Source organism: Oncorhynchus nerka, linkage group LG13, assembly GCF_034236695.1.
Source record: "Oncorhynchus nerka isolate Pitt River linkage group LG13, Oner_Uvic_2.0, whole genome shotgun sequence".
NCBI lineage: Eukaryota > Metazoa > Chordata > Actinopteri > Salmoniformes > Salmonidae > Oncorhynchus > Oncorhynchus nerka.
Genome location: NC_088408.1, coordinates 74694815 through 74717416, shown reverse-complemented (window position 1 = coordinate 74717416; position 22602 = coordinate 74694815). Strand labels below are relative to the sequence as shown.

The following is a 22602-nucleotide window of genomic DNA, read 5'->3' as shown; positions in this document are numbered from 1 at the left end:
ATGCTGAGCTATTGTCAATGACCAGCGTTCTTACATCTTGAAGAATGTGGTGAAGGTAGACTGGGTTAGGGAGAGATTAAATATGTCCGTAAACACTCCAGCCGGCTGGTCTGCGCATGCTCTGAGGTCACACGTACACACACTGGTTTTGTATTGTAGCTATGTGGTGGAGTAGGGGCCTGAGGTCCGTGTGTTGTGAAATCTGAATGTATAAAAAATAATAATAATTGTGTAACTGCCGGACCCCAGTAAGAGTATCTGCTGGGATCCATAATAAATACAAAAAGGTGCATGTTTTCATGAGCTTGGGTCCCAGGAAAGCACTTTCTTATTTGGGTCACAGGCTGTAAAAGTTTATGAACCCCTGGTCTAAATAATCCATATGTTCTTCTGAAATATGAACACAGAAATAATGGACATTTTTAACTTTTATTATGGTTGTATTTGACACAATTACAATCATGGTCTTGAATTGGACTCACTTGGATTTTTCCAGTCTTGAATCGGTCTCACTTTAGGTGGTGTTGAACACAACACTGAAACGATCTACACTCATCTGCCCAGCCATGGAATTTAAACTTGATCTCCATTGTAAAAAGCATGTCGACATTATCTTCAACATTTGCAATATTGAAATTCGATCTCCATAGTGTCAGGATTTGGGACGAGACAGACGGCCAGCTTTTCTCAGTCAGTCGAAATCCTGGATTGGCATCATTTTTATGGATACACACACGCAAAGAAATATCAATAGAAAACATGTGAAACGAAATACAGCTAGTATGCAGTCTTTTCAACTTCAGTCTGAAGTGATTGAGTTAGCTGTGTGGTTGGCTAGTTAGCAAGGTGGGAAGAGCCTCAATAGCAGATTGATCGCAAGTCTCTTGCCAAACAATTCTGAAAGTACATGCAATTTCCACGTGTTCCACTGCAAATTGTCATCTTGCAAGTAAAGCTCCCACTGTCTGTGTGGTGCACGTGTTGGTCTATCACTCTGTGTCTAGCCAGTTGATGTGATAACAGTCTTGTGGGTTGACAGAGCTTCGCTACCCAAAACTTTCTCAATTAAATGTTAACTGCAAAGTAGGCATACCGGGTGGAAGTATATCAAACATTTATGTAGCTCGTGACGTTTACATTTTTTAATAAGTAGCTCTCATGCTTTGCCATAGCAACCTGCATTGTTCTAGACCTGTCAACCAGTGCTTGGGTAGTGGTTTTGCTTTACATTGCAGTCAATACGAATAGAACTAATGACCAGCAAGTGCTTAACATTGCGTATTATTGCTTAAGTAGAGGATAGGAAAGCCAGGCTACAGTGCGCCGCCATGCAAGACTCTCAGACCGAGCTCTGTTACAGAACTCCCTCAACAACCGACCCCATCTATCACTGTTGTTTACCAAAGTTGTCAAACCCCACCTGTCTTCCAGTCAACTTTTTCATATTCATTGCCTTTGAATCATACAGTATGTGGGGTTTCTATGCACTAGCTGAACATTTTAAAAACGTTTGAAGTTGTATGGACCAGATTCAGCAAGCAGAACTGCATGATCTTCTTACTTGCCAGAGTGTATTTTCTGTTCTCAGAAGTTCTCACAGAGCTTTGCTTCTTGATTGGCAGGTGACTGGCTTAGTTCTGAACACTGCATGGCCCCTCTCTGACGCTGTAATGCTTACAAATTCATCAGTCACATTTAACACACATTATGAGCCATTTTTCACACCACTAATCTCTTCATATTAGTCATTGTAGAGCTATGGTACAGTGACTGCTACACTATGTCACTACTGTACTGCCAGTCCTGCTCTGTCCTCCGAGCAGTAGCCTGATATCGCCCCTTCAATGTTTATTTTCTTGTATGTGTAGAGACTTTGGATAATGGCATGTTCCCTCTTATTGTTTATAGAAATGTGATATCTGTGTGTGATTCATGGCATGAAATTGGGCATTCCACTCTACTGGTTCAATTGATCTGTAAGCAGCTTGTCTTCAAATACTGCTCATGGACATGAGGCCTAATTAACTGTGCTGTGGTCATGACAAACACCTCTCATAAATGCTTGACATTTTTAAACATTCCGTGGCTGGTATTTTACTGATGTTGCTAAGCAGCATCTGTGTTTGCAAACATGGCCTGGAGATCTTACTGCGATCCAGTCTCAACTTCAGGCATGGCTGACTCATGGATTAGGCTAGAGCAGACCACTGGTGCATTTGGCAACACCGCTTTTCCACCATCTCTCTGTCCAGCTGTCTGTCAGATGTCCCAGCCTCACCTAACTCGCAGCATATTTGCCAGGATCTGCAGCCGTGACCCTGCGTTGACCTCTGATGCAGGACCGTAGCACGTAGCAGGATGTCCCAACATGCATTGCTCCCCGCCAGGGATGGAGAATGGTCATTATGCATTCTGGTCAGGCAGACCGGCGTGGTGACCAAACTGAAGCAGCAGGATATTTATCTGACTCGGAGGGAAGCCCAGGGTCTAATGGGTGGGACAGCCATACAGGCAGGGCCTGTGATGAGCAGGTCAGGCCAAGCCATAAGTGTCTGGCTGGGGCTGCTCTGCTGGCAAAGGTCCTGTCACTACAGGAACAAACAGCTCATTATCCATGCATAGTTTCATTCTACTCCATCTGTGTATGATGTGTAGTAGACCTGGGAAGTTTTCTGTTTGCAGCAGATGGATCACTCGGACAGAGGGGAACCCTGTTGACCTTGTTATTTATTAAACCGTACGTCAGCCGAAATGGAACAGGTATCACATGTACCCCCCCTCAGCATCTATGCACTAATGAGACTGATTGGCTTTCTGTGATAATTAGCCATGGTCCTGCACACACTCAGGGGACCAATCAGGCTCCACTGTTCAGACTGAGCTAGGACCCTGGTGAGTTCTGCTGTTCACAATAGACCACATGTCAATGATTGCCTCCCCCATTCTGTAGAGTTGGCTCCCTCCAGACAAGAGACCATATGGTGCCATCAGACACCCAGTAGGGAGAGACTGGCTTTAATTGAACATTTGGAGTGGTCCTCAATTAGCTTGTCATCCACTTTGAGGACTGTCTGATAGCCAGTGTCTAAATACACACACATACACCAGTTCCTTCCCATTTAACATGGGCACCATGACTTTGTTCCTGACGTAAGCTGTTTTATGCATCTTTGCAACATAGAGAACTAAAATGTCTGGCATTTCTACATGTCTTCCAGTATCATGCCTTTTTAAGATAGTCTTATAACTGGAGTTGGCACGTGTTCTCTGTGTTGGATCACAAGCTCTCAGTATGGAACATGCAGGTTCAGGCAGCTTGATGGAAACTCATACAGGTTATAGCAATGTTCTGTACTGGGCTGCTCTAAAGCCAGCTGTTTCCACTCTGTTCCCTCAGCCTTGGCATAATGAGGACATACAAGACTGGGGTCACATTTAGCCCTTTTCACACAGCTGAGGTGAAACGAGCAGTAGGCCTACTGTGCTAGCACAGTACGGTTTAGGTCGGCATGATGGTGCGAAACACTACTCACTGTGCCCCTAAAGCTGATTGGCATTAGCCAACCTTCAGACCACACAAACCAATCTAGACCAAGAGGGCTCAAACTGCACAGGCTGACATGCCAAAACATCAAATGATGAAGGACATTTTATGCAATTTTTCTATTTACAAATGTCCAAATGCCATGGCAATTCCCCACCGCTCCCAGCTGGTTGAAGGCCTAATCTGTCCTGTGTCACTCAATGTAGTGGGTTTATACTTTTTGCAAGACAATACGCTAGATTGTTCAAATGATGTGGGTTTTTCTCTCTCCATCTACATCAGTTTATGAACCAGCAGCACACAATCATATTGTGCGGAAAAGCCATAGAGGACCATGGAAGACACCCTGTGAGGCTTTAAGTGTTGTTAGGTGGCCATATTGGCCCATACAGCTGTTGTGACACATTTTCAGAGCTTTGTGTGGAAAAATCTGAGTAAGCCTCATGTTAATCAAAAATGATAAACTTTTTTTCTTATCGCATGTATGTCTTAGCTCAGTCTCTCAGAACACATTTTCTAATAGGGGTTAGTTTTCTGTTAACCCACTGTTCCATAGTAGGGTGGCCTTGGCTGAGCCTGAAGCATGACAACAGAGGTAATGAAGAGGTCAACAGGAGAAGGTGTCTGTTTGGGTTGGTTTGGACCCGGTCGACAAGGCATGTGGCCTCCCAGAGGAAATGGTGGTTGATTTTTAAGTGACTACAGAGCTGCCATCCATTACAGAGAAGCACTGTGGTAGATCCCCAGTGGGAGGGTGGGCAGACTGGGTCTTGGGGGCTTTCATTTCCTAAAACAAAGTCATCCTTGTTGAGTATTTTTGCCGAAACGGCCCTCACACTGAGGAAGAACAATTTCCCGTTTTCTTCTGTTTGTTGGTTTGAGAAACAAACAGATTGAAGTATGAAGATCATAGGTTAGAAGGTGAGGGTCAGCATCAAATTGTATTTGTCACATACACGTGTTTAGCAGATGTTATTGCCGGTGTAGCGAAATGCTTGTGTTTCTAGTTCCAACAGTGTGGATAATTCCCCTTAACATCGATGTAACAAATAAGGACAAATGCATAGCAGAACGATTCATTGACTGTATAGCCTACCCATTTAACTTTTACTGCCAAGGTCCTTCCCTCCTTAAGCTCCAGCATGGGGGGATACATGGGCTGTGTGCCCGACTGCCTGTAGCATGGTGAGGAGGGTGGTGATGGGAGGATCTGAGCTTGTATTCCACAAGGGTTAACAGTGGAAGTAGTGTTGCATATTATCTGCCTGTGCCATACCCCTCCACAGGAAGGACTTCCTGCCTGACTGACACCAAAGATGATCTACTATATTGACAAGATAAGAGTGACTGCTCTAACAATGGAAATACATGTCCTCAATGATTGAATGAATGCGAGAACATGCGTATCTGCCCTCTAGCCAATGAGAGGGCAGATATGCATGTGAACAGGTACACCTAAATAGTTTTTTTTGAAAGTGTCCAGAAAGCCACATGCATCAACTTGTATCAGTAAGTTGATCAACTAAGCCTCATGTAATGCAACACACTCCTAGAACTCCATACAAAAATGGGAGAATCTCACATGGGCAGATTTTGGCCTGAGTAAATCCTCTCGTTTTGCCTCTGACACACCGGCAACACCACATGCCCTGCTTCGTCAGTGATTTAGGATGTGAATAGTAGATAGCCTTGTTCTGCTCGGTGGTCGTGCATCATATCAGTGGATCATGGCTAGACTACACAGATCTGAAGGCCAGATCAAATCAAAGTTTATTTGTTACATGCGCCGAATACAACATGTATTCATATAGTGAAATGCTTACTTACAGGCTCCAACCAATAGTGCAAAAAAGGTATTAGGTGAAGAAATAACACAGTGCAAATAGTCCGGGTAACCATTTGATTACCTGTTCAGGAGTCTTATGGCTTGGGGGTAAAAGCTATTGAGAAGCCTTTTTGTCCTAGACTTGGCACTCCGGTACCGCTTGCCATGCGGTAGTAGAGAGAACAGTCTGACTGGGGTGGCTGGAGTCTGACCATTTTTAGGGCCTTCCTCTGACACGCCTGGTGCAGAGGTCCTGGATGGCAGGCAGCTTAGCCCCAGTGATGTACTGGGCCGTACGCACTACCCTCTGTAGTACCTTGCGGTCAGAGGCCGAGCAATTGCTGTACCAGGCAGTGATGCAACCAGTCAGGATGCTCACGATGTTGCAGTTGTAGAACCTTTTGAGGATCTCAGGAGAGAGACTTCTAAGTGAGAGACTTCTTTCTCAGGCTAAACTAAACAGTTGTAGGCTAGATGCCATACTATGTCCCAGAGAAGGGATGTGGCTATATGATGTAGGACCTAGTTTCTTCTCCCTTACCTGGTTGCCTCAACAGCACTGTATTTCATCTGTTGAAGTTAAACACGGACTATTTGCCAAATCAGGTGTAAAAGGAGAGGTGATTTGAGTTGTTGAATAACGATGTATTAATCTAGTCAACCGAGAGTTAGGGCTGGGTGATAAGGCGTAAAACTCATATCTCAATGTTTTTCAGACTTATGGGTGATTCACAAATATATCTAGATAAATGTTTTCTCTAAGCTTTGTTGTACAATTTTAAAGGTCAAATACACAGCATTTAAAATGGTCAGCAATAAACTAATGAATTCAGAGCTTGTGTAATATATGCCTTCCACAACCGTAAGACCCACTACTAATTTAATATTTTATCAAAATAGTTTTACCTGCTTTTTTTTGTGATCACTGATCTTGCATTCAGATCAGTCTATAAAAATGCCATTTTTCTAACAAATGTAACCAGAACCATGAATAATGCACATTCACGAATAATGTAGCAGGCATTAGTACCGGTCTCATAAACGATCTCTCCAGCACAAGCTAGTGAGTAGCCAGCTAATATTACATGTTTAGCCAACTTAAATCTAGGTATAATTTCACAAGCTCTGAATTCAGCTAACAAGGAAAAACAGTTGAATTGTTATGAACACAACCTTGTCTGTCTCCAACTGTTTGAACAGCATGCTAGCCTTTCCACTTAGTTCAGATGTTGAAATCAAGTGGCCTACCTTCTCAGAATGAGAACGATTTGCCAATCCCTTTATATAATTGTTTTATTCTTATTGCACATTTTAGAAAAGACTAAACAGCTTGTAAAACCATCTTTATTTTACTAAAATGCTGCTAGCGATATGTGGTACCGTAATGCGCACGTGACATTGAGCATTTCATTTTCCAGAATGAATGTTCATTGGCACATCTGTTTTAGTCTGCTCAAATTTGGAGTTTAAATATAAACAGGATATGGTTCTAAATGTTAACTTCTCTATTACAGTAAAATAATATATCCATGTGTTTCAGTGTCTATATGACAGATTTCTGTTTAACCAAAACTCAAATGCAAAGAGCGTGTTGAAACCGTTTGTCAGAGCGGAACACGTGATCCCTCATCTTTGTTGTTGTGAGGGGGAGGGGCTTGGGAGACGGAGTCGAATGAGTGATCACGTGTGAAGCTTAATGCATTTCTATGCGCTTGTTGCTTATTTTGAACCTAAACTTGTCGCCTGCCTTCCCGCGTTTGGAACAACGACTCCCATTGTTTGGGCGGAGACATGAGCATATCGTCATATACAGATCTCTAGTGTGAATGGGAAGGTGCACAGAAGGAGCGAACGAAACCAGACCTAAAAGACATGAGAACAAGCGGTCGTAAACACTCATAAAAACAAAAAATAAGAATATCCTTGATTCTGCGATACAGGCATTTGGAATATCGCGCAAAAACATTCATTCGAGCCCACACGACAGTTTCACACCTGTCTGCACACAATGTGGTTGTTTTGTCTTTGTATTCAATGACATAATGATGGCAGCATTCACTTTTCTGTTGCAAGGGGTACTATAGGCTTAATTAATAAACTAAGACTGTGGCCCAGTTTTGTGATTAGTTATTAACAATTCCATGGTAACGGAAATACACCTGAGACTCGGATTGTTCACTTTAAAATGTATACCAAACCAAAGTTTAACCAACCATACAACTCTATGCAGAAGCATTACTTTTCATTTCCACCACATTTGACAAACTCATTTACAGGAGTTGTATGGTTTTAACTTTGAAATGATTGTTTGGCATATATTTTAAAGAGAGGAGACTGCGTAATTCTGTTACCAAGGAATTGCTCTTAGCAGGAGCATATCTTTGAAAACTAGGTTACTACTTATTGTCCTCTCAGATATGACTTCACTTGTAGCTGTTAAAAATACATGTTGTCCAAAGTGCCCTCATCTGTTAATTAACAGATTTTATTCCTGGGTGAGAATTTCAGCTGAACAACCTACAGCCTCCCTGGCTGTTTTATATTTTGAATTGGACATGTATTATTTTCGTTGGGAAATGGCACTTAAGTAGGTGAGCTATTCAATGGATGAAAGATGGTTCTTGTATTTCTAAGTTGTTTGATAGTTGGCATAATGCAAGATGAAAGAAAAACAAATGAAATGTGATGAGGTGTGAGCCTTGTGTGACATGTTATGTCAAACATGTTCATGTGCTAGGGTGGGGCTTAAATAAATATCCATGTATATGTCTAGATATCTGGGGTTATTTGAGGATTACCATTTCTCCCTGCCAAGCATTTTATCTCTTGGTTTTAATAGACTGTGATTACACTTTAACCTTCATGGCAAAGCCTACGCCAACATTATTTTCCAATCCAGGAATTCACTCAGGGAGGCTTTGGTTGCCCAGCTTTGCTATCATCTCTTTCTGTCTTGCTCTCTCGGCTTCATTTCTGCCTACTCTGTTGTTATTTAGTTCCTCGTTGCTTGTGTATGAGGAAGTACACAATAGCAAGTGTAGGCCTAATTCTGGTGGTGGAACAAAGGAATGATACAGCTGAGCTATGCTCATTGCTCAACTCTAGATAATTGGCGCCCATGCTGGCACATGTCTGCTGAATGTCAGCCTGGTTGTGTGTCGGAGGGATGGGGAAGGAGGGTTAGTCTGATCTGTCATATGGCTCCTCTCTCTGGCTGTACTATGCTGCTGTAGAACCTTACCGTAGTGATGTCCCAAATGGCGCCCTATTCCCTTTTTCGTGCACTACTTCTTACCAGGACCCATAGGGAATAGGGTGCCATTTGGGATGAATGCTTAGTCTGACTGAGGCTGAGACTCACATCTGGGAGGGGAATGTGTAAAGGGCTGTCACACATGCAATCAATCTGTCTTGCAGAGTAGCAGCCACAGCTAGGGGACAGGACGTTCAAGGCACCCATGTCTCACAAGCAGTAAACACGTATACATGTGAGAGCTGCAGCCTTTCTACTTCTCAGCCAAGTAGCACCTTGTGAAATGCTGTTTTTTTTCTTTGTTTCTTTAAAGAATTGTCATTTGAGATGTTACAGGCCTAAAATCCCTGACTGCTTGGTTTTGTCTTTTCCCTTTGATTGTGAGTGACAGTTTCCAAACTTAAACCCCAACTTTTCTCCCCTCCCCCCGTCTACTATCCAGATATGTTCAGGCGAGTTGTGCGAGCGAGCAAATTCCGTCATGTCTTTGGCCAGGCGTTGAAGAATGACCAGTGCTACGATGACATCAGAGTGTCACGGGTCACATGGGACAGCTCATTCTGCGCCGTCAACCCCAAGTTTGTCGCCATCATCATAGAGGCCAGCGGGGGCGGGGCCTTCCTGGTCCTCCCTCTTAACAAGGTGAGTCAGATTATTGACTATAACAACTGCATTGCATAGATCTGTCAGTGGGTTTCGCAAGGAAACTAATGTCAAGCAACAGAGGTTTATACATTCATATGTGCTATTGCTGCCTGAGCAGATTTGGGCTTTGGCCTAGTTTGACCTGTCCTTACATCTGTGGCTTTGACACACACTTCCCAAACACACACCTCCCCCTGGGGACATGACGGAGTGTGTGTGTGTGTCTGCGTGGCTTTGGCCTGGGCCAGCCCCCCTCCTTCCCAGAGTCAGTTTCAACATGCCCTGTTTGCAGGGAACAACCAGGCACGTCACACACAGCAAAATTTACTGCTCAGACCCACACACATCCAGGGGAAATCACACATTGGCCACCTACAAATCCCAACCCTGCAGTTATATATTTTTGTATTTATGTGTGTGTGTTCGAGAGCCTACATATTTCCCTTAGTCATTCATGAGGAGAAAGCAACAGCATTTTGTGTATCAGTAGCAGCATCACATAGACGTGTTTCAGGTTGTGGACAGATGGGGATTTTTTTGCTGTGTGAGATTGGATGGATTCTGGGTTGCTCAGCATTGCAGGCAGCAGTACATACTGGTGGTGGTCAGTGGAGAGAGAGACTGCAGTCTGACTGGCCCAGATGTGGGAGACCGATACTACAGATTCACTATTCTGAAGATCATAATAAGTGCCATCTTTGTATCAATGAAATGGTTTGTTAGTAACTCAAGTCTGTTCACCTCTCCTATATTTTGAACAGAAAGAAAGCAAAAGCCCCGTCAGCTCAGCGGCAGTTGTTTTAATGACCTTAAATTAACCAGCTGTCAGATTTACAGTTCATTATTGTCATTTATCTTCTTTTAGTGAGGGACAACACAGTACCATAGAATACTGTAGCAGCTAAAATCCACCTTTTTGTTATTTGTGCCTGTTGGCTCTTTACTATATCCTCAGTGGCCGGGTGATTGTGTACTCACCGTGGCGATGATGTAGGAGGATAATATTACTTTAAGGGATACTATGGGATTTTGCTAGGAAAGCCATTTGTCTACTTAGAGTCCGATGAACATGTGGATACTATTTGTATGTATCTGCATTCAGTATGAAAGTTAGAGGTAGTTTCGCGAGCCATCGCTAACTAGTGTTGGCGCATTGACTGGACATTTATGGTAATAGCTTTAGTTTCGCTAGTTAGCCACTGGGCTGGCGCTAGTTAGCCACTGGGCTCACTGGGCTGGCGCTAGTTAGCCACTGGGCTGGCGCTAGTTAGCCACTTCAAATGAGTGGATTCGGTTATTTCAGCCACACCTGTTGCTGACAAGTGCATAAAGTTGAGCAGACACCCATGCAATCTCCATAGACAAACATTGGCACTAGAATGGCCTTACTACTTCTGAAGATCTTAGTGATGCCACCTTTCCAAGAAGTCAGTTTGTCAAATTTCTGCCCAGATAGAGCTTCCCCGGTCAACTGTAAGTGAAGTGAAGTGACAACATCTAGGAGCATCAAGCTCACAATGGAACAGCTGAGTGCTGCAGCATGTATGAATGGTCTGTTCTCTGTTGCAACACTCACTACTGATTTCCAAACTGACTCTGGACGCAGCATCGGCACAAGAACTGTTTGTCAGGAGCTTCATGAAATGGGTTTCCATGTCCGAGGAGCCGCACACAAGCTTAAGCTCACCATGTGCAATGCTAAGTGACAACTGTAAAGCTTGCCGCCGTTGGACTCTGGAGCAGTGGAAATGCCTTCTCTGGAGTGCTGAATCACCATCTGACAGTCTGAAGGACGAATCTGGGTTTGGCAGATGCCAGGAGAACGCTACCTGCCCCAATGCATAGTGCCAACTGTAAAGTTTGGTAGAGGAGGAAAAAATGGTCTGGAGCTGTTATTCATGTTTTGTGCTAGGCCCCTTAGTTCCAGTGAAGGGACATCTTAGCGCTACAGCATACAATGACATTCTAGATAATTCTGTGCTTCCAGCTTTGTGGCAAAAGTTTGCGGAAGGCCCTTTCCTGTTTCATCATGACAATACCCCCGTGCACAAAGTGAGGTCCATGCAAAAATGGTTTGTCGATCGGTGTGGAATAACTTGACTGGTCTGCACAGAGCCCTGACCTCAACTCCATCGAACTCCCTTTGGGATGAATTGGAACGCCGACTGTGAGCCAGGCCTAATCCCCCAACATCAGTCTTTGACCTCTAATGCTCTGGTGGCTGCAGCAATATTCTAACTTCTAGTGGAAAGCCTTCCCAGAAGAGTGGAGGCTGTTATAGCAACAAACTGGAGACCAACTCCATATTAATGTCCATGATTTTGGAATGAGATGTTTGATGAGCAGGTGGCCACAAACGTTGTTGTGTAGTTTGCATGCAGTTTGAAGGAAGTTACTGAGACACACACACATGGTATCCACGAGTTCATCTGACTAGTGGGAAGTAGAAAAAGGGCTTCATTGCCAAAGTCCCAAAGTATCCCTTTTTGGGTATTAAAGGGTATTTTTAGAGGGAAGCATCCAAACTGGCTTCAGATATTTGATACAAGCAGGACATGGGACCTAGGAGGATAGGGTGGGTAGTGTTACAATGCCTTTGGAAGCTAGGCTGTTACTGATGGATGGCAAAGGCCAGCCAGGCAAGCCTTTTTTCCTTCAGCTTTGCCCCTTTTAACAGCAAGGTTGTTTTCCAGTTAAAATGTCTGTTTTGCATACAGTAAATAAACATACATTTGCATTTCAGATTTCACTTCAGGGAGGACAAACACTGTTCGTGTCTGAGCAACTGGGATGATTGTGTCCGCTCTCCCTGAGTGAGGTTTCCCAACCCTCACTATAGGCTGGCAGGCTATCTCGGTTATTATAGCATTGTGTACAACACAAACTAAACCAAAGGCCTCTGGGGACAGGACCTCTCTGTGCTGATCCGCTCCATATAAGGGCCTTAAAGCGCTCAGACCACTTTGCTCTACCCTCAGCTTGGAGATTAACAGCATTTGGACAGTGTTTGGTTGTAAACAGTTGACTGAACACCCACTCCTGGGGTCATGCAGGTTGGCATGCTTTCTCTCTATATATTCAGCTATTAATTGGCTACATTAGGTTATGATGTATGAAAAACTGGTGTAACGTAATTAAATGCAAGTCATTCGCCTATTCTTGCATTGAATTTTTTTTTTTTAAGTATGTCATTTCGATTTTTTTACATCAAAATACGACTGTCTTAAAGGGGCAAACGTTCCAAACGAGACATTGACTGGCTAGTCCCAATGCTAGGTTTCTTTTTGCAGACTAGCCAGCATATTGCTAGTACGTTCACAATTGAAGGTTTACTTCTGTGAATCACTTTCCCTAAAATAAACTGAGTGGATTTTTTGCTTTGGATGGCTTACGTGTGCTGTGTGAAGGCATCAACTCATGTAGGCCTAGTTTTTGAAGTAATGACTTGCGGCAGCGTGAATGAAAGGCTGATCATGTTGCTCATACAAATATCATGACTTTTCTGTCTTTAGTCTACAATGGTAGACTGACAGAGCAGGTAAATGTTGAACTGGAACGTTAGTCAGTAAAAACATGTCGGGCCGGTGACTAACGAGATCCACTGGCATGACATGTTTTTACTGGCCCTAGGCCAGCGGAACATTGTTAATGTCGGACCAAACCTCATAATTAGTTTAATTACAGTGTAGAAGGTCAGACACTCCTTGACGCCAACGGGGTCTCTGGTCTGTGATGTCCCTCAGTCACAGCATTAGTTGTTATTAGTGTCATAAGTGGTCAGTAGTAGATGTCTGGCTGCAGCAGACGCGTGCACACACAGAGCCTGGTGGTGTTCCTGCATGTCTGGTTCAGCGGGGCCCCAATGTCAGCCAGCCATGGCCTGATATACAGTAAGTTCTGCCTGTGTGATTTTGACTGCTTGTAACCAGAGCAGGCCATTGGTGGACAGTGTCATTTGACTCCGCTATGATCTTGGGAAGCCGATCCTCTGGCCTGTCATCACACAGCCACAGCCATGCACCTTACTCAATACAGCCATGCACCTTACTCAATACAGCCATGCACCTTACTCAATACAGCCATGCACCTTACTCAATACAGCCACTGCCTGCCTGGCCCGCTACCAGACCCTGGCTGTGTCTCAGGGATTTATATAAAAAAAAAATGTATTTAATCTTTTATTTAACCAGGTAGACTAGTTGAGAACAAGTTCTCATTTGCAATGACACAGTAGAGAAAATAAAGTCTATATACAGTGTGTGCAAAAGGCATGAGGAGGTGGGCAATAAATAGGCCATAGGAGCGAATAATTACAATTTAGCAGATTAACACTGGAGTGATAAATGAGCAGATGATGTGCAAGTAGAGATACTGGTGTGCAAAAGAGCAGAAAAGTAAATGAAACAGTATGGGGATGAGGTAGGTAGATTGGGTGGGCTATTTACAGATGGACTATGTACAGCTGCAGTGATTGGTTAGCTGCTCAGATAGTTGATGTTTAAAGTTGGTGAGGGAAATAAGTCTCCAACTTCAGCGATTTTTGCAATTCGTTCCAGTCACTAGCAGCAGAGAACTCGGAGGAAAGGCGGCCAAATGAGGTGTTGGCTTTAGGGATGACCAGTGAGATATACCTGCTGGAACATGTGCTACGGGTGGGTGTTGTTATCGTGAACTGAGATCAGGCGGAGCTTTACCTAGCATAGACTTATAGATGACCAGGAGCCAGTGGGTCTGGCGACGAATATGTAGCGAGGGCCAGCCGACTAGAGCATACAGGTCGCAGTGGTGAGTGGTATAAGGGGCTTTGGTAACAAAAACGGATGGCATTGTGATAGACTGCATCCAGTTTGCTGAGTAGAGTATTGGAAGCTATTTTGTAAATGACATCGCCGAAGTCAAGGATCGGTAGGATAGTCAGTTTTACTAGGGTAAATTTGGCGGCGTGAGTGAAGGCTTTGTTGCGAAATAGAAAGCTGATTTGATTTTGGATTGGAGATGTTTAATATGAGTCTGGAAAGAGTGTTTACAGTCTAGCCAGACACCTAGGTATTTATATTGTCCACATATTCTAGGTTGGAACCGTCCAGGGTGGTGATGCTAGTCTGGCGGGCAGGTGCGGGGCAGAGAACGGTTGAAAAGCATCCATTTGGTTTTACTAGTGTTTAAGAGCAGTTGGAGGCCATGGAAGGAGTGTTGTATGGCATTGAAGCTCATTTGGAGGTTAGTTAGCACAGTGTCCAAAGAAGGGCCAGAAGTATACAGAATGGTGTCGTCTACATAGAGGTGGATCAGGGAATCGCCCTCAGTAAGAGCGACATATTTTATATACAGAGAAAAGAGTCGGCCCGAGAATTGAACCCTGTGGTACCCACATAGAGACTGCTAGAGGTCCGGACAACATGCCCTCCGATTTGACACGCTGAACTTTGTCTGCAAAGTAGTTGGTGAACCAGGCGAGGCAGTCGTCAGAAAAACCAAGGCTATTGAGTCTGCCGATAAGAATACGGTGATTGACAGAGTCGAAAGCTTTGGCCAGGTCGATGAAGACTGCTGCACAGTACTGTCTTTTATCGATGGCGGTTATGATATCGTTTAGTACCTTGAGCGTTGCTGAGGTGCACCCTTGACCGGCTCGGAAGCCGGATTGATTGTGCAGCGGAGAAGGTACGGTGAGATTCTAAATGGTCAGTGATCTGTTTATTAACTTTGCTTTCGAAGACTTTAGATAGGCAGGGCAGGATGGATATTCAGGGGAGATCGAGTATTTGATACACTACCGATTTTGCAGGTTTTCTTACTTCCAAAGCATGTAGAGGTCTGTAATTTATCATAGGTACACTTCAACTGTGAGAGATGGAATCTAAAACAAAAATCCAGAAAATCGCATTGTATGATTTTTTAAAAAAGTAATTCATTTGCGTTTTATTGCATGACGTAAGTATTTGATCACCTACCAACCAGTAAGAATTCCAGCTCTCACAGACCTGTTAGTTTTTCTTTAAGATGCCCTCCTTTTCTCCACTCATTACCTGTATAAAAGACACCTGTCCACACACTCAAACAGGCTCCAACCTCTCCACAATGGCCAAGACCAGAGAGCTGTGTAAGGAAAACAGGAATAAAATTGTAGACATGCACAAGGCTGGGATGGGCTACAGGACAATAGGCAAGCAGCTTGGTGAGAAGGCAACAACTGTTGGCGCAATTATTAGAAAATGGAAGAAGTTCAAGATGACGGTCAATCACCCTCGGTCTGGGGCTCCATGCAAGATCTCACCTCGTGAGGCATCAATGATCATGAGAAAGGTGAGGGATCAGCCCAGAACTACACTGCAGGACCTGGTCAATGAAGAGAGCCTGAAGAGAGCTCGGACCACAGTCTCAAAGAAAACCATTAGTAACACACTACGCCGTCATGGATTAAAATCCTGCAGTGCACGCAAGGTCCCCCTGCTCATGCCAGCGCATGTCCAGGCCTGTCTGAAGTTTGCCAATGACCATCTGGATGATCCAGAGAATGGGAGAAGGTCATGTGGTCTGATGAGACAAAAATAGAGCTTTTTGGTCTAAACTCCACTCGCCGTGTTAGGAGGAAGAAGGATGAGTACAACCCCAAGAACACCATCCCAACCGTGAAGCATGGAGGTGGAAACATCATTCTTTGGGGATGCTTTTCTGCAAAGGGGACAGGATGACTGCACCGTATTGAGGGGGATGGATGGGGCCATGTATCGCAAGATCTTTACCAACAACCTCCTTCCCTCAGTAAGAGCATTGAAGATGGGTCATGGCTGGGTCTTCCAGCATGACAACGACCCGAAACACACAGCCAGGGCAACTAAGGAGTGGCTCAGTAAGAAGCATCTCAAGGTCCTGGAGTGGCCTAGCCAGTCTCCAGACCTGAACCCAATAGAAAAGTGAGAGAGCTGAAAGTCCATATTGCCCAGCGACAGCCCTGAAATCTGAAGGATCTGGAGAATGTCTGTATGGAGGAGTGGGCCAAAATCCCTGCTGCAGTGTGTACAAACCTGGTCAAGAACTACAGGAAACGTATGATCTCTGTAATATTTTACCAGCATTGAACCGCGTAGAAGCAAGGGTAAAATAGACTTGCTTTATAATTTGACGCTATTGACGCTCGCGGCCCTGTGTTCTCTCATTTACTCCTGTGCATTCTAATTCCAGCATGTACGTGCTCGTTCATGCGCGTAAAAAATAAATTTGGGCTTCAGGGTGTATTCGTAGGACAAAGTCTGCTTTGACTGGTGAATTAAAAGTGGACAGAATGATTGCTTTTACGCGCAGAGCGAAGGGCAATTTCCACAAGCTGAGGATTAAAAATGGATCCCATGTTTTCAGATCTGCTTACATACTGGCTGGCAGCATGGACTAATCTCTTTTTAATGTTCCCTCAACAGGCTATGCTCTAAAACACTAAGAGTTAATATTGTTTCAAATGGCCATTAAGTGTTTTGAATTATTTGGCTTGTTTGGTTACCACTGTGTCAAAACGTAGTCTTTCAGAGAAAGGGGAGGTTCAGGCTGCTGTCTCCATATAAGTTTAGAGAACACACATCGATCTCTATGGCAGCGTGGAGAATACTACTCTACAAACAGGAATGTTACACTGCATTAATTAACATTGCAGTATCAGGGTTTCAGGGTTTTCTTCTGCAACTGCAGCCTTTTAAAATGACTTTGTGCCATAGATTTGGAGACTACTTCCTGATTTTACAGATGACCTTTCTGATTTGAATGAGGCTATGGAGCTCTAGGTATTCTGATCATGGCTTAGCAGAGTGTTTCTTCTGGTGGTTTATCCAAGATGCCGTAGCAGTCAGACATGTACACGGGACATGACAAAACTTCTTATTTTTTCTTCGTATATATTTCTAACCTCAATTTCAACATACTCTCCTGCAACCCGCCTCACCCAATGTGGTATGGATCTGCTATTTTCTATACTTTACAACCGGAACCCCCAACAGAAGCTGGCCAGCTAACTATCTACTAGCTAGTAGTCAGCCACTGCTAGCGGTCATCAGCTAACCTCAGCCTGGTCAACTCGTGCCAGTCTGCACAGTGTGATTCAACCCAGAGCATATCGGACTGCTTTTTTACTGCTTTTTCTCTACCACATCTACCGCTGAACCTTTACACCGGCTCATCGCAGCTAGCTAGCTGCTATCCGAGTGACTACTCCTGGCTAACGTCTCTGTCTCGACGCAAGCACCAGTTAGCCTCGAGCTAGACCTACCTCCCGGCTAGCTGAAGAGGTCCATCAGACAATTTCTTGGGATACAATACCTATTTTGCCAATTGGCCTGGACCTTTTTACTGCCTACACGGAGCCCTGCCGATCCATCACGACTGGTCTGCCGACATAACTGTCCGAGGGGGCTTCAACAGACTCTTCCTTTGCGACGTCCCCCTAAAGCCCTTCTGCTAGCCCCGGTCCGCTAGCTGTCTGAATTGCCGTTTCTCCAGCTTGCCTAGCTACTCACTGGACCCTATGATCACTCGGCTACGCATGCCTCTCCCTAATGTCAATATGCCTTGTCCATTGCGGTTTTGGTTAGTGATTATCTTATTTCACTGTAGAGCCTCCAGCCCTGCTCAATATGCCTTAGCTAGCCCTTTGGTTCCCCCTCCCACACATGCGGTGACCTCACCTGGTTTAAATGGTGTCTCTGGTGTCTCATCGTCACTCAATGCCTAGGTTTACCTCCCCAATATTCACATCCTACCATACCCTTGTTTGTACATTTAGCCTTGAATCTATTCTTCTTCCCCAGAAACCTGATCCTTTTACTCTCTGTGCCGAACACACTAGACGACCAGTTCTTATAGCCTTTAGCCGTACCCTTATCCTACTCCTCCTCTGTTCCTCTGGTGATGTTGAGGTTAATCCAGGCTCAGCGGGGCCTAGCTCCACTCCTATTCCCCAGGTGCTCATTTGTTGACTTCTGTAACCGTAAAAGCCTTGGTTTCATGCATGTTAACATTGGAAGCCTCCTCACTAAGTTTTATTCACTGCTTTAGCACACTCTGCCAACCCAGAGAGCAGAGTTCTATCATACTATCCAGGTCTGTGCCCAAACAACTTGAGCTTCTATTTTTAAGAATCCACCTTTCCAGAAACAAGTCTCTCACTGTTGCCGCTTGTTATAGACCACCTTCAGCCCCCAGCTGTGCCCTGGACACCATATGTGAATTGATTGCCCCCCATCTATCTTCAGAGCTCGTACTGTTAGGTGACCTAAACTAGGACATGCTTAACACCCCGGCCATCCTACAAACTAAGCTTGATGCCCTCAATCTCACACAAATTATCAATGAACCTACCATGTATAACCCCAAATCCGTAAACACGGGCACCCTCATAGATATCATCCTGACCAACCTGCCCTCTAAATACACCTGTCTTCAACCAGGATCTCAGCGATCATTGCCTGCATCTGTAATGGGTCTTCGGTCAAATGACCACAACCTCATCACTGTCAAACGCTCCCTAAAACACTTCAGCGAGCAGGCCTTTCTAATTGACCTCATCCCATCAGTAGAGGATGCCTGGTTATTCTTTAAAAGTGCCTTCCTAATCATCTTAAATAAGCATGCCCCTTTCAAAAAAAATATAGGACCAGGAACAGATATAGCCCTTGGTTCACTCCAGACCTGACTGCCCTTGACCAGCACAAAAACATCCTGTGGCGCACTGCATTAGCATCGAATAGTCCCCACGATGTGCAATTTTTCAGGGATGTTAGGAACCAATATACACAGGCAGTTTGAAAAATCTAGCCTTTGCTTTCGTAACAGAAATTTGCATCCTGTAGCACAAACGCCAAAAAGTTCTGGGACACTGTAAAGTCCATGGAGAGTAAGAGCACCTCCTCCCAGCTGCCCACTGCACTGAGGCTAGGAAACATTGTCACCACCGATAAATCCACGATAATTGAGATTTCAAGAAGCATTTTTCTACGGCTGGCCATGCTTTCCACCTGGCTACCCTATCCCGGTCAACAGCTCTGCACCATCCAGCACCTTGCCCAAGCCTCCCCAATTTCTCCTTCACCCAAATCCAGATAGCTGATGTTCTGAAAGAGCTGCAAAATGTGGACCCCAACAAATCAGCTGGGCTAGACAATTTGGACCCTCTCTTTCTAAAATTATCCGCCACAATTGTTGCAACCGCTATTACTAACTTGTTCAACCTCTTTCGTATCTTCTGAGATTCCAAAAGATTGGAAAGCTGCCACGTTCATCCCCCTCTTCAAAAGGGGAGACATTCTAGACCCAAAGTGTTACAGGCCTATATCTGTCCTACCCTGTCTTTCTAAGGTCTTCGAAAGCCAAGTTAACAAACAGATCACCGACCATTTCAAATCCCACCATACCTTCTCCGCTATGCAATCTTGTTTCTGAGCTGGTCATGAGTGCACTTCAGCCACGGTCAAGCTCCTAAATGATATCATAACCACCATCGATAAGAGACATTACTGTGCAGCTGTATTCATCGACCTGGCCAAGGCTTTCGACTCTGTCAATCACCATTCTTATTGGCAGACTCAACAGCCTTGGTTTCTCTAATGACTGCCTCGCCTGGTACACCAACCGCTTCTCTGATAGAGTTCAGTGGGTCAAATCGGAGGGCCTGTTGTCCGGACCTCTGGCAGTCTCTCCATTCTGTATACTTCTGGCCCTTCTTTGGACACTGTGTTAACAAAACTCCAGATCTTCAATGCCAAACAACACTCCTTCCATGGCCTCCAACTGCTCTTAAATCCAAGTAATCCTAAATGCATGCTCTTCAACCAATCGCTGCCCACTCGCCCGTGTAGCATCACTACTCTGGATGGTTCTGACTTAGAATATGTGGACAACTACAAATACCTAGGTGTCTGGCTAGACTATAAACTCTCCTTCAAGACTCACATTAAGCATCTCCAGTCCAAAATTAAATCTAGAATCACAACCAAGCCTCCTTCACTCATGCTGCCAAACACACCCTCGTAAAACTGACCATCCTACCGATCCTTGACTTCGGCGATGTCATTTACAAAATAGCAAAATAACTTATAAAAAAACAATCAATCATAATCACTAGTTTTTTTAAAATGTTATAAACCTTTACTATAACACACTAGGCAAATCAGTTAAGAACAAATTCTTATTTTCAATGACTGCCCAGGAACAGTGGGTTAACTGCCTGTTCAGGGGCAGAACGACAGATTTGTACCTTATCAGCTCGGAGATTTGAACTTGCAACCTTTCAGTTACTAGTCCAACACTCTAACCATTAGGGTATCCTGCCGCCCCAGTTAACTACACATGGTTGATGATATTACTAGATATTATCTAGCGTGTACTGCGTTGCATATAATCTGACTGAATATACAAGCATCTGACTGAGCGGTGGTAGGCAGAAGCGGGCGCGTAAACATTAATTCAAACAGCACTTTCTTGCGTTTTGCCAGCAGCTCTTTGTTGTGCCGCCAAGCATTGCGCTGTTTATAACTTCAAGCCTATCAACTCCCGAGATGAGGCTGGTGTAACCGAAGTGAAATGGCTGGCTAGTTAGCGCATGCTAATAGCGTTTCAAACGTCACTCGCTCTGAGCCTTGGGGTGGTGGTTTCCCTTACTCTGCATGGGTAATGCTACTTCGATGGTGGCTGTTGTCGTTGTGTTGCTAGTTCGAGCCCAGGGAGGAGCGAGGAGAGGGACGGAAGCTATACTGTTACACTGGCAATACAAAAGTGCCTGTAAGAACATCCAATAGTCAAAGGTTAATGAAATACAAATGGTATAGAGGGAAATAGTCCTATAATAACGACAACCTAAAACTTCTTACCTGGGAATATTGAAGACTCGTGTTAAAAGGAACCACCAGCTTTCATATGTTCTCATGTTCTGAGCAAGGAACCGAAACGTTAGCTTTCTTACATAGTGTAACAGTATAACTTTAGTCCGTCCCCTCGCCCCGACCCGGGCTCGAACCAGGTACCCTCTGCACACAACAGTCACCCACGAAGCATCGTTACCCATCGCTCCACAAAAGCCGCGGCCCTTGCAAAGCAAGGTGAACCACTACTTCAAGGTCTCAAAGTGAGTGACGTCACCGATGAAACGCTATTAGGGCACCACCGCTAACTAGCTAGCCATTTCACATCGGTTACATTAGCACATATTGCACTTCTTTTTTTCTCGTTTTTGCATTATTTAAACCAAATTGAACATGTTTCATTATTTACTTGAGGCTAAATTGATTTTATTGATGTATTATAAAATAAGTGTTCATTCAGTATTGTTGTAATTGTCATTATTACAAATACTTAAAACTAATTTTATTATTTTTTTTTATTAAAAAATCTGCCGATTTAATCGGAATTGGCTTTTTTGGTTCTCCCAATAATCGGTATCTGTGTTGAAAAATCATAATCGTACAGTCTAGAGGTCGACCGTTTGTTTATTGCATGTGTTGTTTGTGTCACTGCTTTGCTTTATCTTGGCCAGGTCGCAGTTGTAAATAAGAACTTGTTCTCAACTGGCCTACCTGATTAAATAAAGGTGAATTTTTTTTTAATTAATGGCTCAACCCCTACACACAATGTCAACGTAGACTCATAGCAGGGCACAGCGTTCAGATCAATGTGTCTTCGCATGTCTGTCTGACTCTCTCTGCCATCTCTGCCTCTTTTATACACACACACACACACACACACACTATAGCCCATGTGAGGGTGGACAGGCCCATCTGCCCATGCTGTGCTGTTCACAGCCTGTTTGGGCAGCCAGCTGCTCAGAGCCTTTGTCCCTCGCTCACTCCCAGCCAGGCCCTTTGTCACAGCAGCATTCGGCCTGCTGAGGGGGGCTGGATGTGGAACGAGGGTGCTGCTCCTTGAATCCAACCCCCAAAATATGGCCCGTACTGTGGCCCTCATTTTATCTTCATATGTTCTACCTCCCCTATCCACATCCAGCATTGTTGGTGTTAAGTCCGAGAACCACAGAAACCCTCCATGTAAGTGTAGGTTTGAGCTTTGACTGAAGGTGTCTTGAGATTTTGCCTTGATATTCACCCTTCATACTTTCCTTGCACTTGCCTATTATCCTGTGTGTGTGCTTGGACACGTTGGCCTATGCTTGAGCTTGTGGAGCGATGTGTGTGTGTGTGTGTGTGTGTGGCCATAAGGTGCCTGTGGTATTGGTCAGTCAGTATCACAGAGATGAGCTGGGTGTGTCTCTGTGTAGGAGGTGGTTCCTGTGGCAGTCCAAGATGACTCAGCGCCTCGCCTCATTGTTGCTGCCTGCATGTTTGGCTGCGTCCTGTCAGG

The 22602-nt window shown here is 44.5% G+C and overlaps 1 protein-coding gene across 1 annotated transcript in view; it reads left to right on the top strand.

Annotated features, from left to right (window-relative positions):
• coro1ca (coronin, actin binding protein, 1Ca) overlaps positions 1-22602 on the top strand; it is a 63144-nt gene that overhangs the window by 19274 nt on the left and 21268 nt on the right. Inside the window, exon 2 of the mRNA XM_029678232.2 lies at positions 9065-9264. Within this exon, the coding sequence (XP_029534092.1) occupies positions 9067-9264 (198 nt within the window). The 5' untranslated portion in view covers positions 9065-9066. The remainder of the gene's footprint in view (positions 1-9064; positions 9265-22602) is intronic.